The sequence below is a fragment of the Nesoenas mayeri genome (assembly GCF_963082525.1).
Source record: "Nesoenas mayeri genome assembly, chromosome: 1".
NCBI classification, from domain to species: domain Eukaryota; kingdom Metazoa; phylum Chordata; class Aves; order Columbiformes; family Columbidae; genus Nesoenas; species Nesoenas mayeri.
Window position 1 is genome coordinate 92,731,247 of NC_137541.1, and position 17,939 is coordinate 92,749,185.

Genomic DNA, 17,939 nt, shown 5'->3' on the forward strand with positions numbered 1-17,939 from the left:
TTGTTTGTTTGTTGTTGGTGGTGTTGTTTTAGTTTTGTTTGTTGGGTTTTTTTTTTTTTTTTTTAACAAAATATAAAGGCAACTTAACAATTATTGACTTGAAGTTCACAGCAAAAGTCAAAGGCAAGTACTTTCAAATTTAAGCACGTCACAAAAGGTGTGAAAATGTATTAATCTCAAAATCAGAAGAACAAACACTCAAAGACATACATTTTTGTACCTCCATCCTTACAGAGCAAGACAGACAACAGTTGAGTCATACATCCCCATATTTGTTTTTTGTATACTAAAATAAATCCAGGAAACACTATCTTCTCTAGTGTGTTACTAAATTTTACTTCTTAGCTTTGGAGTATAAATCCAAGAATTATTTTTCTAGCAGTGACTCAAGACACCACCTATTAATGTAAACCAACTAGGTAATCCTTATTTTAGGAAGTCAGATCATACTGGAAAGCCATAAGCTGATGCCACGGCAAGAGCAGATTGAGTAGTATTTACCCCTCATGGTATTACCTTGTTACTTTATATCGGACTCACCTTGTGTTTATTTCAGTCAGTAACGAACAATGTAAAATAACATCTAGTACAGATATGCAGCCATGTGGACAACTACAGAAATGCTAGGCGTAACTTGTAGCATTTTGATAAAACTTAATGTTACGACAAAAGATTCTGAAGAGAAAATGCAATTTCAAGCTAGTTGATAAAACTATATCCACTTCACGTGCAACAAGGTAAGCTATATACATTTGCCAGCTCGCTGATAAGGTCTGTTTTTAAATCAAGTAAATTTAGAAATTCATCCTTCTAATTATAAAATTATTTCCTCTACCCTCATACCAAAAATAAACCATTTTCTCTGCCCTTCATCATTTGTATTTCGCTCACACAAGAACCTCAATAACTCTAGACTTCAAGGAATCTCATGAAAGAATTTCAAATTCCACATATAGTATAACAAATTGAAATTCATGAAGCCCTTTCAAATGTTTAGACTGAGGGAGTTTCTGCTAGGTACCATCTTTCAAATTTCCTCAAACCTACAAAGTAGTTACAGACACCTTATTCCTTTGCTTGTAAAAGCTGGGAACAGCAGACTTGCTCTTCCCAACATGTATGTGGTTTCAATAGACAGCGAACTTCACAAATAGGAAGAAATGCCAGGTCACCAATTTTTAGAAAGTAACATAGAAACTTCTGGTGAGATGCATCAGCTGGACACTTATCTTCCAATGGTCTCTTAATTCTCAAGCACAGAAATTTTGATTTTTGTTTTCCATATGTCTTCAATCTCAAATAACCACCTAAGAAAGCATTTTATTCCACTTTGTTTTGGAAGATTCAGACTGTAATGACTCTGTATGACCGTGAACACCTACAACAGAAAAACAGATCCCAGAAACTACACATGGGTTTAGAGACTCCACATTCCGACTTCATCTTGCATTATTAGATCATGATTACACATATATTTAAAGAAAAAGCTCTGAAAATCCAGTCATCTTTTGTAACTGTTACTTAATCTACTTTCTGAAAGTTCAGGTGCAATACTCCAGGCCTCAAGAGTCTCAAACCTGACTGTTTACAGTAATGTTCTACCTTTCAAGAATGTTCTACCTATTTCAAGAATGATGCTTTTGAAGGTTTAAGCCACTCTCTTACTCCATAAGATCAGTCAAGAGGTCTTTGCTTCTTTCTATGGAAAATGGCTCTACAAAAAGAAAAGGCTTTACCCCTTGCTTCATTTTTCCTGGAGCTCTTGCTGAGATATGTGAATTGTGTGCATCTTCACACAGTGTAACTACAAGCAATCTAAACAATATTCTTTTCGGCTAACATGAAGCTTCACCACTGTGATCAAAGCACAGCCATATATTTTAATAGTTTGCTATTCTGTAAAAGAAAAATGTTTCTTCTGGGTAGTTCAAGCTCATGGTATTATCACTAAGCAACTATTTCTACAACTGCTGTTCAACTTTTGACATTGGAACAGGAACACAGGAGGCAAACTAGGACATTTAGAAGTGTCAAATAACCATTAAGAAAAGTAAAATCGTGTTACCAGTGTGAAGTGGAATGAGGTGGAGAGGCCTGATCTGCACAACAGCCAAATATGACTTTCAGAAGATCTGGATAGAAAAATACAAAGCAAGAGGCTCTGACAAAAACTAGAGCCAAAGGGAAAAATTGCACTAAAAAAAGAGACATATCATTGGGAAAAACAAACAAACAAAAAACAAGCCCAAACAAACAAACACCCCCGCCCCCGCCCCCCAACTAAATAACTAAATCTTATAAAGTGACACACTGTTTAAGTGAGAAGTTTTGTTTTACAAGTGTGACAAGAAATACATAACCTAAACTTCATGATACTTTCTGAAGAATAAATATAAATATGCTTCATCACTTACTAATATGCTGAGGGCCTACCAGTCCTCTGGATGTACAGGTACGTACAGACCAGTATAATTAAACCACTGTCAACCTCATGAGGGTAAATGAGCTAATGTGGAGCACGCACAACCTTGTTTGTTGTCAAACCATGAATGTCACAAAGCCGCAAGCTTTTCAAACTAGTACACTACACCAGTTAGGATCTTGTATTTATACAGTTAAATCAGTAGAAGAATCCATTACTATAAAACATGCTTAAACAAAACACAGAAGACTATATTTTGAGTTAGCACATGACTACTGATCATACTAGACCAAATCTAAACAAAAAATTTAATCCCTGGAGATGAAGTATTAAAATATTAACTCACTTCCATCAGGATTATTTAAACTGTGCATCGTTAAAAAGAAAATTTAAGAGAAGAAAGAGAGCCCTCTCTCTATCAGAACGTTGGCCGCTCATGTGAAGAGTTCATAAACTCAAAGCAAAACAAAGTAGGGGAGAAGGCTTGGCAATCTTTCTACACAAAAGAAACTGCAGAAGTCAAAGTCAAATGATTTAGATATTCTACCATTACCGACAATGCTACAATTATTTTATATGAAAATTCCTTCCCTTATCTCGTCCCCTTCTGTTCCCTATCAATTCCTAGCTTTGTCTGGGCAACAGGATCTGCATTAGTGTATGAAGTGATCACCCTGTTCACGCTTCCTCCTCAACACAATGAATTCAACACACAGTAAATGTAGCAAGAAAAATTTAAGATAAATCTCTCGGTCTTTGACAGAAGCAAATGACTTTTCAACCTCCCAACTTAAACATATATGGCTGTAGTCTACATTATACTACAAAAAACATTCACTTCTCCCTTTACTGACCTCACAGTTTTTCCACACTTACTAAGTTCAGAGAAATCACTAAACAGAAGAAAATATAAAAGGCGCAATAAAACCCAAAAGCAACTTGTGGACTTATTGGGCAGTATACTACTCAAGATAATTTTAAACACATATTACAGTAAATAACATTTCCAATAGATGTTTTGTGGAATGTTAAAACAGGAAGAACAAAAAAAAAAGAACAGAAAAACACATTTATTTAACATTCTGTAGTGAGTTAAGTAGCCAAGAAGTAGATGAAATTAAGTAACTCCATACCAAAAACCTCTGAACAGTGTTTCTCCAAAGAAGTAGTGTGGCTGAAATATACCCAGCATAACTAATGTTTCATCAACACCTGCTGATGAAAGCAACTAGGAAAAGCAACCTGTTGTTCCTTGTTACTTTGCAAGGCATACACAGAGATCGCAAAGAGCACAAGAATTCCGGGCCCGCATGAAGAAACGCTGCGTTCCAAAGAAGAAAAAAACCACTCTGGTCTAATTTAGCCACGGTTATGGGAGCTGTTTCCGAGGCTCTTCTTCCTTCCCTCCGCCACCCACCCAACTCCCCAGCCCAGGCAAAGCCACCCGGAGTTGTTTCGCCCGCGGCACCGCACGTGTCCCAGTTCGCCGGGCCCAGAAGCGAGTCCCAGCAGTGGCGGAGGCTCCGCCACCCTCACATGCCTCCGGCTCTTCTTCGCCCCCTCCCGTCCCGCCCCCCGCGCCGAGAGGTGCCTTCGCTCCCTTCCCCTCCGCAAGGGTCCCTGCCAGCCCCAGCCCGGCCCCGCGCCGCCTCGGCCTCCACCGCTCCTCCGGGCCGGGGGCACTCAGGGCCAGCACCCCGGCCGCCCCCCCGCGGAAGAACAGGCGTCGCCTCCGTTCTCCTCCTTCGCCACAAGACCCGGGAGCGGAGCGGGCCGGGCCCCCTCCTGCACTAACCCCCAGCCCTGCCTCGGCACTGACCCCAGGCCGTCAGGGAGCGGCTCGACCCCCGCCCGGCGGAGAGCTGAGGGGCAGCGGACGCGGCGCCGGCCCCAGCCCCACGGCAGTGCCGGCCCCGCGGCATCCCACTGCCCCGCCAGCCCGAGGGGTCGGGGGGACCCGACCCCCGCCGCACCCCAAGCCCTCCCGCGGGGGGGGAGGGGCGAGGAGCGGGCCAGGGGGGCGGGGCGGCACTCACCTGGCAGAAGCGGCGGCAGTAATACTGGCTGTTGAGAAGGGCCGGCAGGCCGGCGAGGGGGCCCGGCGTCACCAGCGCCTCCAGCTCCTCGCTGAGCCGCTCCGACTCCTGATCGCTCTCGTCTTCCGCCATGCTGCTCCGGCCGCCCTGCGCGTACCGAGCACCCCCCTGCCCCCGCCTCGCCACGCCGGAAGGGGCGCCCCCCGCCGCGCTGCCTCACGTCCGGCCACGCCCACCCGCCGCGCGCCTATTGGGCCAGCTGCCGTGCCGATCAACGGCGGACGACGAGAGAACTCGCTGATGACCTCTGACCTCTAGCTCCTCCCTTTCAGCCGGCCCCGCCGAAGCGTCCTTCGATTGGAGAAAAAGTCTCTTCGTTACTTTGTCCCCCTCTTGCCATTGGCTGCTCGTCCCGCCTGTTACACCGTCCTCCGCAGCCTCCTGCCGACGACTGGCCAAAGCCCTCGTCTGCTAGACGCCACCGCCTCACTCGCGCACTCTGACTGGCCTGAGCATGCCTCCATCACGGCGCTTACACCCGCCCCTCACTTCTAATTGGGCTAAAGTACCGCCCATCTGATCGCTGCTTTGCCAAAGGGAACCAATCACCGAAGGGTTTCTCCCACTCGGCCGCCGTGTGGCGCCGGGCAAGAGGCGGGCGGTCGCGGCGGTTGCTAGGTGGGTTGCTAGGTCCCGCCTCCCGCTGCCGCCAGGGTGGGTAGGTCCGTCTGGCTGCGGCGCGGCGCTGGCTGTGCGGCGCGGGGCCCAGCGGAGGAGCGGCGGCAGCGGCCCCGCGGTGCCGCCGGCTGGGCGTGGGGAGGCCGCGCGTCCGGAGCGGGTAACGGCGCCCGGCAGGGGGCGGGCGGGGTCGGCGGGTGCGGCGCGACGGGCGGCGCTGCCTCGGCGGGGCCCGCACTCCGCCGCCTCTGGGCTCCCGGGGCTGGTCGGCGACAGAAGGGGAGGGAGCGGCGGGGGCCGCCAGCGCTTGCGGAGGCGACGGCGCCTCCCGGCTCTGCCATGGAAACACCCGCCGTGCCGGGCGGGGGAAGGAACGGGGCGGGGCCGGGGCGGGAGGGGCCGCACCTGTCTGCTGCTGCCGCCGCTGGCGGGGCCGTGAGTCCTGGGGCGCTTACGCCGCCGGGGCCGGGCCATACCCAGCCCCCCGGGGCGGGGAAGGCACAGGAGACAGGCGTCCGGCGGGCGCCGCCGCTCCGCAGGGGCCCTCAGGGGTTAAATGGCGCCGTCAAGCCGGTGACCAGTCCCCGGGGAATATAAACGCACCGAGTTCTGGCTCCCGCTCGCAGCGGGGGGAGCAGCGGGACACAGTCGGCGCTTGGGAGTCCCGACCTGTTTTCCTCCTCACCCGAAATGCCCCTTGGGCTCGCCGGGAGCTCCCGGGCACTCGTCGCGGTTCTGTCTCCGGTGACAGTTTTTGGCTACCGGCGCCGCGGAAGCGTCTCCTCCCCGTGAAAGTGTCGCGGAGGGTCACAGATCGGGGTTCTGTCCCGACGGGCCTTGACTGCAACGCACACCTTCCCCTGCGCTTGGGAGCCCAGAAGTAGTTAAGGCACTTAGTAGGTATCAGAGAATCTGTGCCGAAACTCGAAGCAAAAATACTCACCAAAAATCCTGTGTGTCAGTCATTGTACTGCTCACAGGATTGCTGCAGATCTTGATAAAGCCTGAGTGCAGACACCTAGTTTGGTAGATTTGACATTGCAGAAGCCTAAGCAGCAAGTTTACGCTAAGTCAAAGACTTGTTTTTCACTTGATTCCAGGAAACAGTTACTTTGGAAACTCACAGAGATAAATTGCATAAAGAAATCAAAAAAAGATTGTTTATCTTAGTCTGTAGTGTTGTGCAGTAAGTATCAGTCACAACTTACTGTTCTGTAAAGTAGCAGATAGTGAGAAACAAAACAAACCCCAAAAACTAGGAAATTAGCTAATAGCAAGATCTTTGTCTCCTTTTTTCTTTTTGTTCCCCAAAAGGTTGTCATCCTTAGTGTAGCCATTGTTTAAGAAAAAAAGGACAATTCGGAAGACTGAATTTTCTGTTCTTTTACTCCAGTACCAGAGCAAGCAAAAGGCATTGTGGACAGCAGAAATTTCATTCAGTCCTTAGAGCTGGACAAGCTCAACTTAGACTTAGTTTGGAAATCCTGGTGTTTTAAAGGTGAATCTTTTAAAATGTTGCAACAGTAAACTCTCAATGTATAACAAAATAAGTACAGAGAATAATACATCTAGAGGTATTCTGATCTCTAAGTCTGCCTTGTAAGCAAAGGCAATACAAATTTTTTCAAAGCTGTTTATACCCATAAGTACCCATAAGCAACCTCCTCAAAGTATTTGCCAATATATATATTTTTACTAAACATCTGTTGCCCTTTTTTAGATAAGGAAGTGGGTAATTAATGTAATGAATGGACATTTTGCTCAGAAAACCTCAAACCAGAACAGAGCTGTTTCTTCAGCTTTACTTTGAAAAGTACTTAAATTATCTTGGCTGAGATTTACAGCAGCTACTCTATTTCTCAGTAACAAAAAAAAGAAATAAGTTCTTCTTGATTTTATTATATTTGACTAGGTTATTGCCTGCCTTGGTAACATAGTGTAATTTAGAGTGATGTTAGAAAGTGTCCAGCTCTCGTTGTTATCAGTTACCTTCCTCAGAGAAGTTGTCATCCTTGAAAATACAGGTTCTTGTTCTGCATTGAAATTTATGGGATTTTCTGTTCACATTAGGCTGCTCCACCAGTCCTTAGTTGCCATGACAGAATGATTTGCCTTTGGCTCTGAGTTAAGGATCAATCTAATAGCTGTGATTTGAGCTGGGGCGAAAGGGAGGGGTGTTCCAAATAAGTGCTAACAAAGCTCAGGTTTTTTGTTTGTTTTGTTTGAGGTTTTTGCATATGTGTTTGTTTTACTGGCTTTTGTAAGTGACAGTAACGGCCTTTTTGCGTGATATTTGGACAACTAAGTTTTTGTAACAGAATTAATGCACATTTTCAGGAAGTAAACAGAAAAATACCAATTCAACATAAATAAGAAACTGACAAATATGTTGAAAACAGTAAGAAGAAAGCACCCTTTTCCCTGAAGAGTAAAGGATAAAAACTCTTCAAGAAAAAACAAAAAACCTTTCTGTTTGACTTTCAGTGATAAACAGATCAAGTTTTGAAGGTTCAGTTGAACTTTGTAGTTGTAGAAAGTATTTTACCTTGACCCATGAGGAATTTTGGTCTCCTAAGTTCTTTTGACTTCAAGATGAAGAACCTTTCAATAATAGTTTCACACATGTGTCTCACATGTAATTAACTTTTAGATGTCAATAAGGGCTACATTGGATATTGAACAGACTGCATCTAGAACTGTTTGATTGAAATCAATAGCGCATTTTAACAGTAATTTTTTTTTCAGCTTTCAGGTAAAGTTTATTGAAGGCAACAATGGAACGATTTGGAGTGAAGTCTGCTCCATCACGCAACCGCTCGAAGACTGCTTTGTATGTAACTCCTCAGGATCGCGTAACGGAGTTTGGCAGTGAGCTGCACGAAGATGGAGGAAAACTCTTCTGTACCTCCTGCAATGTGGTTCTGAATCACGTTCGCAAGTCTGCGATCAATGACCACCTCAAGTCTAAAACGCACACAAAGCGAAAGGCAGAGTTTGAAGAACAGAACGTCAGGAAGAAGCAAAGGACTCTGACTGCCTCCCTGCAGTGCAACAGCACTGCCCAGACCGAGAAAACCAGCGTCATCCAGGACTTTGTGAAAATGTGCCTGGAAGCCAATATTCCACTTGAGAAGGCTGATCATCCATCTGTGCGAGCCTTCCTGTCCCGCTATGTCAAGAATGGCAGCTCAATACCTAAGTCAGACCAGCTAAGGAAAGCATACCTGCCTGATGGGTATGACAATGAGAACCAACTCATCAACACTGAAGACCGTTGAGAAGAAAACTGTTTTCATCATTATTGTGAAGTTTTACATATTGATGGTGTGGTTTATTTTTATATTCATGCATATATACAGTGTTACATATTGGTTTTACAAGCTATTTTGTATTATTGTAGAAACGACAATCTATTTGTGAACTTAATGGTATGCCACAGACTGTTGCTAACCCTGCTGTGGACTTCAGAGCTACACTGATGGTAGAACTCATGATGAATGTAGGGAATATACCTGGCATACACCTTATCTATGCTCAGTCCAGCTATAACTGATGCTAAGAAAAAGGCACTTGGATGGAGGACCTCACCTAAACTGTGCATCTAAATGTATGAAGAAGACGATGCAATAGGGATTGTAATCACACCAGTGGATTGTTTTGTCCAGTATCCTGCCCATGAGGGACCAAGAAGAAGTGCTGCATGTTTGAAATGCAAGAAGCTGTAGAGTGGTTAGTTAAAGTATAACTACTCTGCTGGGGGAGGATTATTGCAAATTCATATTCAAGTTTGGTTTACATTCTACAACAAGAAACATTTTTCTTGGAGTATATTCTCTTATCCTATTTGGTGCTACTGTGGTTGTATTCATTATCTAGCTTGAGTAGCCAGTCTCTTGTATTTAATTCCACTATTCTCAAAAAGCTAGGAGTTCTGCAGGTTTATCGTGCTCATTTTTTTTTTTTAAATCACCATTTCATTGTCTTGGTTTAGCATGTCCCCCTCAGTTTCAGTGCCAATCTTTGAAAGCTGAGTAGACAAACCGGTAACTGAGTGTGGTTTGAAGTGCAGCTGCTGGCAAGTGAAACTTATACTGGACCAAGAACTTAGTAGAGAGGATTAATGCCTTTTTCATATTAGCAGGACGAAGTATACTAAATCTAAATTGGGGATGTGGGAGGCACTAAATTGCAGAGTTGAGAAAGCTTTTTTTACAGTGCACAGGAGAAGAGGCCCCTCCATCTTTCCTTGAAGGTTCTCTACATCTCTGGCCTCAGTCAAAGGGAGTAAAGTGATTAAAATAGTTCTCAAAATAGTTACTGCACAGGCTATCCAGTACCTGTAAGCGCAAACAGGAAAGCGTGTATACTTTGAAGTTATACTGGAGTTACAGGCCTGGACTGTGTTTCTTTGCCAAGGCCACATCTATTGGAATGGGAAAAAATAAAATGGGAAATTGAAGAATTTCAATAATGTCACCCTCTCCAAAATCTAGTAAACTATTACTGAGCTATTCTGTATTATTATGCCAAATAATCCACTGGATGTAAGTGCTCTATAAAGTTTTTGAATGCAGTGAGGGAGCATTGTGCAAAGTGCTGGAATACAACCAACTTCTGCCTGCTCTAGGTTTCCTTGAGATTCTCTGGGCTCAGAGAGGTGCCAAGCATCTTCTCATAGCACAGAAATCCTCAGTACTCAGTGGGTACAATGATCTAAGGGTGCTTTAACTCCCTCAGGTGGAAACAGTTGTTCTTTTCAGCTTCTTTTCCCCAGCAGAGTTTCGCAGTATCTGTTTCTCAGTATTTCTTTTATTCCAGATACTTGCAGCAATACTAAGTAATTGCTAAAAAGAGACAAAATAACCTGCCTTTTTTGTTTCCTATATTTTTCTAGAGCAGTCTCTTTCGCTGGATTGAGAGAGACTTACATACTTAGTAACAACTGTTTTCTGTGCAATTAGCTTCTACAAAAAAGCACTTGTGTTACATTATAAGCATGTCTTGTAGCCTTCTGCTATGAGACCTGTTTGAGTAAATGGACAAAGCCGAAAAGCAGGAGGCTGCTCGTCCATGTGTACTCAATACACTGCTGCACCTTTGGTCCCTGATGAAGCTAGCGGGCAATCCTGTCAATGATGCCAGTTGCTAGTTTAGAACTTCAGACGGAAATAACGGTAGTAAGATTTTTCTCTAATCCTAGATATCAAAATATGCCTTCCAACATACTATTTGCTGTTGCACAAGCTTGAGTTTAGCTTAAGATCATGAACTGCCTTGGGCTAGAACTGTTTTATAAATCTTAAGCCAAGTGAAAGGTACACTGCCAATAGCCTTTTATGTCCTGACAGTGATTGAAAGTGGTTTTTTACAGCTGTCGTTTTGTTACAGTGAAACAACATCCTTGCTCTTTTTTTTTTTTTTTAAACCTATGTATACTATCTTAGAATTGAAGCAAAGAGAAGACAATGGAGTATTGTGAAAACAGGCTTCCATTAATCAAAAGCATCTAGAGAAAATGGTATGATTAAAAGGTATGAATTTGGGCTGTTAGCTCAGTTCTTGCTGACATGGGGTTTCACAGACTGAACCCCATAACCATTTTATATAGGATTTAATGCTGTATGTTTTTCCCTTGACTGGCAAACTGACAGACATTTTGCAAAGCTTAATGGTAACATTAAACAGGCTCTTGCACAACTGAAAAAAAAAAAAAGAAGAAAGAAACCAACCAACCAAGTTACTTTTGCGTATATGGTTTAACATAAAAATAAAAGTTAGCAACATAAACAGTTTTTGTTTAAAAAAGAAAGTCAGTCATTGTCAATATGGCAAAGCTACATCAGAACACTCAGTTTCTCAAAAGCTTACTCTACTTATAAAGCAATCTGTGTACAGAGCCTCAATTTACAGAATCAATGCAATTCTGTAAATATATTCAGTAATTATTATAGTACCAATTTATCTTTTATGCGGAATTACTGCAGAAGGTCTGATCCCGGTGAGGAACCTTATCAGTATAGCCATAGGCTACCAACTCATAATAATTTGGAAGCAAGAATTGGTCATCAGGATTTTGAACAGAACCGACTTAATTCCAATGCACAGTAGTTTGTAGGACATTGGTGTCTAAATAATAGGATATTTTTGTAAAAAAAAGTGACAACATTTTTCAAGCTTTCTGAAAATCAAGATACTGATCAATTGCAAACATTCATAATGGAGAGAAACAATGGAAAACTAAGCACTTCCAGGTAATCTAGAAAGAATAATGAATAAGTAAGTTTATATTCATGGACATAGCCAAGATCATCAACAAGACAGTTACACTTGCTTTCTTTAAAAGTAAAAATGGTTGTCACTCAATCCTGGAACAGAATCCTGCAACAGCTCAAGTTCAGAGCATAATTTTGCCACTGTGCCTATAGTTGGATAAAGCATAACCTCAGTTTAATTGCTTTTGATCTTAGGGAAGATTTACAGCAGAAGATTCCTGGTGTATCTAAACCTAAGTAATAACTAATTCCTAGAACAGAGGCTGATTTTAAGGTTTTTTAACAGTCTCTGTGTGGTTTTCCTTTTTCTGTGCAAGAACACTGCATTATTTTTCCGTGCATTTCCTGTAAAGAGTCTTCTCAGAAGTAGGGAGGATGGTAGCAATGTCTGCTTTTCATTTTACATACATATGTAGGGACAAGCTATAAGTGATACTTTTTTTGCCGGGTGGTTTTATTAATACAGATGAAGTTCTCAACGTAATATTAAAAAAAAAAAAAAAAGTATTTTCTTCTCTATGTACTCATATTAGTTTAGCCAACTCACAGCTAAAATTACTCCAAAGTGCTTTTCTTGGAACAACAGTTTCAAAGAGTAAAATACAAACAGGAACATTTTATGTTTTGTGACTACTTAAATGTACGTGCCATGTTAGTTTCAGCTTGCATGTTCTTCAAAAAACATGAGCGAGTTCTAATATTTTTAAGCATTTTGAAGCATGTAATTTGGCAGGTCCCTAGAGGAGGTAAAACATTCACCATAATGAAAAGGAAAGCTGTTTTTCAGCTGAGAGAGAAACTTGGTTCCGCAAAGTATGGGATATTCTCATGATAAAAGGACTATTTTTAGCCAGAGCCCCTTTTAGCAATTCTGTTGAGCTGAACAGTGAAATACTCCCTGCTAGGTTTTGCAGCATAATGAGATGCTTTTCAAAGGGAAAAAAAGAAAAAAAATATAAGAGCTGGAAATTTGTCAAGGATAATCTCTATTTATATTTACGTATAAAGAGAGGCAAGACTCACAGTTGTTGTGTTCACATTTTACTCACTCTTAATTCTGTGTAATTTGAGTGCTTGTTGTCTTTGTACAATTTTAAGATTGTGTCTAACTTTCAAAATAAATTTTTTTTAACAAAGCTTCTCATTGTAAAAATACTATTAGAGTTTAGTCTCTTTTGGGCTTGTGGAGATGCTGTGTTTTTCATTTGTTGGTAAAGATGTTTTGCTGATGGTAAGTGGCCACAGAAAAGGTTTTATTTAAACAAGTCATGAATTTAGGATTAGATACTGGAGTGAGGCTGAAAATACCTGGGGGTCCTGCAGTGCCACAAGATTTTGTGTTAGAACGGTAAGACCAGAGTAAGTGATTTAAGTTTTTATATTAATATATGACTGGAAGAGAAATACTTTACTTTGTAAAGATTTCACTTGGTAATGAAAAAATGGTCCTTTTTTAAAAAAATAAAAAATTCTTTTTTCATAGAATTTATGCATGATCTCATATTTTGCCGATAGAGCGGCTAAAGAACATGGCAGTTCACGTATTTGGTAATGTAAGGTAGTAGAAATGGATGGTGACCAGAAAAAACTAAGAATGTACATGCTCTTCTATGATGGCTTAAGATAATATCAAACTATATGTTGAAGCAGTTTTTTAATGTATCTGTTCAATCATACCAAAGTTTGTTTCAGGACTGGTTATACAGAACCCCTGTTTCCTGTCAAGTATGTGACTTTCTTCATTCCATAATTGTGCCTTCTGTTGCAAGTGAACACCACGTGAAATAACGGTTATGCATTTTGACATTTCAGTACATGTTTTGTAGCTATAGGATCTTGCGGCTGCATAATGCTTCAGGCCTTTTCAGGAGGGGCTTTTGCAGTGCGGAAGAATCAGGTCTTTCCAAACTATCTGCAAAAAGGTCACATTTTGATCTCTGTCCCCCTTAGGAGCTTCACGGAAACTGAGCAAATAACATCAGCCCATCAAAATTATCAAGTGTAGGTTATACGTTCATTTTCATTAATTCTTATCTGGCTTGACATCTCATGATGGATCGGTGATAAACTTGTGCAACCTCTCAACTCATGCATTTATTAATCATTACTTTCTCATTTTCAGTCATTTTGAGGTCACAGCACGTTAAGATCAAGTTGCTTTTTGTTGTCTTTATACCAAGTGGAAAAGCAGAATAGAAATAAACATACCCTTTTGTAAAGTTTTCTAGTGTGGACAATTCATCTTTGAAACAGCATTATGTATACTTGCAAAATCAACATATCAGTAAGGATTTATGTGGAAGCTGATACAGAATCAGGTGAAGTATATATTTAAAAATTAATCATTAGGCCATGCTAAATTCTTACAATGGCATCTTACGTGCCTAAGTGAATCACGCTGTTTAACCCATATCTAAGATGCAGTAGGATGAAGTATACATTAACTGCTTTTAGGCTACATTTATACTGATAATTGGGTTTGACATTTGCCATTTACATAGGCTGGACAGCAGAGATTAGACAATCTGTGGCAGTTCTGCTTATGTCAGGTAAGGATTTTTTTCTGCCCCATTTCACTCCCATTTCAAGGGGTTTGGAATTCATGGGTCTTCTGGTGGTAGAGGCCACCTCTTTCATATTCAAAGGCAGATTGCACATCTCACAAGTAAAAGCACAAGGTGCAGGCTCTGAGATGGGATGCAGAGAGCTACTGCAACTATCTCTCAGGTTTGACAGAGGGCAGCCTCAAGACCTGCTGCTTCTGAAGCTAAATGTTATATATTAAGTATGCTTAATATATTTCTAGTCTATAAAATACAAAATTAAGTATAAAATAGAAATCTAAACAATTGCTGAGTACCTGTTTGAGTTCCTTTGAGTTTAGCTTCTGAGTGTCCCAAGTCCGTGCTCTAGGTTTCAGAAACAAGAAACATTTGAAGATTTAGTGTTGTACAACAACATCTGCTTTGCCAGAAGATTTCTGCTAGACCTGGACAAGGACATAAGATTACTGGTTTCAGTTGGTATGCAAAGCCCACATTCAGCTGAGCCAAACAAGCACAAGCAATTTAAATGTATTCAAATTTTAGATGTATTTAAGTACTTAGCTCTCTCTATGTGTGTCTTCTTCTGTCTAGTGGTGTGCAGGAATGCGAAGTAAAAGCAGAGGACTACTTAAGTGTAGCGAAGTAGCCAGTTCTCTCTTATGTGCTTCATAAACACACTAAAATCAGTACACATTCATTAGGACATTTCTACTGTCTTTCAGTAGAGACTTTTATTTTCTCCTCCCATATGATCCTTCTGTTCAGTAAGAACTATTGTGTCCCTGACAAAAATAAGGAAATCTTCCATTTTCTCCTAGCCTATAGAGTAGCTTATAGCAATGCAGTGGAGAGAAGGCATCATTCAGCAGTTCTGTTTGAAGCTGGAGGAAAAATAATTATGAGCTTTAGAGGTTCTTAGGGGGTTTTAGTATATTGGTTAGCCTCAAGTGTTGCTTTTTGTATCTGTCGTTCAGTGTATAGAATAGCTCCCAAATTTGGTATTAGATTTCATTTCAGTAAATGAGACCTCCTTACCTTAATTCTTTTCTAATTAGCTCTAAATAGCTTCCTCCCCACTCTTATTTCTGAAGCCTGCCATTACCCTAAAGTGAATCCAGTAGCTAGAATACACATGCTTATATTTACTGAAGTGTTTTATATACAGCCAAACCCTGAACAGGTTCTAAACCAACTCCATATTGAATGAACTGACACCCCTTGCGAGAGCATCCAGGCCCATGCTCAGTCTGCACTTTAGAACCTAGTCCAAGATGTATTTATTGATTTAACAAAGCTTAGCTCATCTCATTAAACTGAAATTGCATGGGGAAAAAAAGCAGGGAGGTGCAGATAACCTCATATTGTGGAAAAAGGAAAGAACTTGGTTACAAATGAAGTAACTGATCCCTCCTTGAAGAGGGAGCTACTGTGGTACGACATGGGAACAGGCTGCAGGGACCAGGCACAGCTCTTGTGGCAGCACAAGCTGCTGCAAGCTGCAGAATCACGAGTGATGGGCAAGGGGCTGAGTGGGAGATTCTAAATTATTGTTGCTCCTTGAAGGCACTAAGGCTTCTTCATGTAGCATAATGACGGTACTTTCCAGCAGACCTATTGGAGCCCACTATCTAAATGCTGTATCTCTTTGTGTGGTTGGAGATCAATGCCGAGACACCTGCAAACAACGAAAATGCAACACCGAAACACAACCTTGTCCTGTCAGAAGAAAAACTGAGGTGAAACAGAAGGAACATTACACAGTGATGTTTTGGGGGGTGGATTAGGGTTTTTTGGTTGGTTGGTTTGGTTTGGGTTTTTTGTTGTTGGTGGTGGGGTTTTTTGTTTGTCTGTGGATTTTGTTGTTGGGGTTTTTGTTTGTTTGTTTTATTTTGTTTTGTTGGAGTTTTTTGTTTGTTTTGTTTTTCTCCCCTCACTTGTGTTCAGTAAAGAACCAGCAGACACAACAAAGTGGACTGAATCAAATTAAGAAAGTTTCTACTAATTGCAGTCCTCAGGTATTTAAGATTACCTAAAATTTATTCCATGTTTCTTGAGCCTCTTCCCGAAAAGAGTATCCAATGTATCCAGAACTGTGCTAGTCATTGTGTTTGAATTGCATTAAATTCTCTTAGTTCTTTAAATACTCCGTATCTCTCAGAACTCAGCTGAGGTCTGATTTGTATGTAGCAAGGAAGTTACTGATTTACTGCTGATAGTTGAAATTAGTGCCATCTAGTGACATCTTTTTCTGCCAGATAGCAGAATGATATCTCATCTTGAATTAAATGCATATGCTTCTCCCTCTCCTAGTTACGCAGTTTTAGATTAGGACTCTCATTGCTTTCTTTGGTAATTAGTTATTTTATATTTACTTGGTATTTACTATTGTTTGAAATATGCTTTTAAAGCAAAGCTAGAACTTTTAGTGTCCTAAATTTAGGGGCTGATTTTCTCAAAAAGTTAGAATATAAGTTGCCATTTGGAAATCTAAAAGATCTCATTCATAACTCAATAATATTTAAAAAAAAAAATCATAAAAAAAAAAAACCTCCCGGGAATGTCTCAAGGAGTTAGTCTTAACAAGAAAACATGACAATTCAGATGCTTTGCCATCTTCCAGCATATTCTCAAAAAGCACCCACCAAAAAAACCCACAATCCTACTCTCTAGCAGAAAGGAGATAAAGGAAATAAGGAAGTGTCAGCAGTGATTGTAGAAGTCACATACGCCCAAATCTTTTTAAGAAAAGGGCCCCAAAAACATGGGTGGGTATTCAAGACATTTACTGTTGAAAATGTGAAGTAAAGAATCCTCACAAGCCACATACAGTCTGCGGTACAGGAAACACGAGCTCCTTCCTGCCGCTCTGACCCACCTCACCTCTCCCGAAAGGCTAACGTATGACAGTACCTGTCTTACAGTTCAGAATGTCTCCACAGAGTTACTAACAAGGAATTATCCACCCAGAAAGCCAACCTCAGAACACTGTAGAGAACAGACCAAACCTTGTTTTATCAAAAAGCTTCAGCTGGCAGAAGACTCAGCCCAAAACAGTTCTTCTAATGAGAATACAGAGATTAAGGACCAACTAATATTAGATTAGATATTAGATTGTTAGCAGAAACTTTGGGTAACTCAACATTAACACAAGCAGAAATGACACTGCCAGGGAACACATCCCTTAATGACCTGTTTTACTGTTTGAACCAGTTGTGGATTCAGCCACTAGATGTCTTCAGTACACAGAAATGCAACCTGCCGTACGCGTATTTTGTCTCAATTGGAAGCATGCTATGTGTGCAGTTACACTCACACTTTTATTTCACAAATATTTTCCACTTAGGCTGGATTGTAATTTTTGTAAGGCTATTTCAGTTCCTCACAAACATCAGTATGATTCTTTTGATCATCAAGTACTTAGCCAGACACTTCCAACCGCAAAATTTTGGAAAGCTGTTATATTATTACAATTTTCTCCAAAATATTACTTTGAAAAACTCTTGATAATTTAGATTTTTGTTGGAGCAGAATATGCATATATTTTGTCTAGAAAGCCTGAAATATTTAGAATAGAATAGTTCAGTTGGAAGGCACCTACAACAACTACAAGTTAGTAAATGTTATTAAGGGCATTGTCCAAATGCCTCTTAATTGCTGACAGGTTTGGGGCACCACTTCTCTAGGGAGCCTGTTTCACTGTTTGATCACCCTCTGGCTAAATAAATGCTTCTTAGTCTCATTTAAACCTCCTCATTTTAACACAGGATTTAATAACTGCACTACTTTCTTCCCTGGTTTCTATTTGTGGTTGTTGTATTTGCATTATAAGCAGAAGTGATAATTACTATCTAAAAAGTTCCTGTTCAACCTTAGTTTGGTTCTGACTTTATGAAGAAGCTCTAAAATGACAGAATTTTGGGGGAAGGTTCAGTTAAACAGCTCAGTGGTTTAGAAATATTTAGGGGTAAAAGGAAAAAAAACCCAT

General features: G+C 41.3%; 2 protein-coding genes across 7 annotated transcripts in view; one reads left to right on the forward strand and one right to left on the reverse strand.

Annotated features, from left to right (window-relative positions):
• Positions 1 to 4,888, reverse strand: part of ZNF654 (zinc finger protein 654) — a 37,258-nt gene extending 32,370 nt beyond the window's left edge. For 3 of the 5 annotated variants that reach the window (XM_080364007.1, XM_080364006.1, XM_080364002.1), the window contains exon 1: positions 4,459 to 4,621. In XM_080364007.1, coding sequence (XP_080220133.1) covers positions 4,459 to 4,590 — 132 coding nt within the window. In that variant the 5' untranslated portion in view covers positions 4,591 to 4,621. Of the gene's footprint in view, positions 1 to 4,458; positions 4,622 to 4,770 lie in introns of those variants that run through there. The other 2 variants (XM_080364011.1, XM_080364004.1) reach the window with 2 other exon arrangements.
• Positions 4,889 to 5,167: 279 nt separating this feature from the next.
• On the forward strand, positions 5,168 to 12,848 carry CGGBP1 (CGG triplet repeat binding protein 1). 2 transcript variants are annotated; one of them, XM_080363275.1, is made up of 2 exons: positions 5,168 to 5,296; positions 7,882 to 12,848. In XM_080363275.1, exon 2 carries the CDS (start codon positions 7,911 to 7,913, stop codon positions 8,412 to 8,414), a length of 504 nt encoding a protein of 167 aa, XP_080219401.1. In that variant the 5' UTR covers positions 5,168 to 5,296; positions 7,882 to 7,910; the 3' UTR covers positions 8,415 to 12,848. The 2 variants fall into 2 exon arrangements, with proteins under 2 accessions (XP_080219401.1, XP_080219402.1); XM_080363276.1 differs by lacking the exon at positions 5,168 to 5,296 and adding an exon at positions 5,905 to 6,032.
• The last annotated feature ends 5,091 nt before the right edge of the window (positions 12,849 to 17,939 follow it).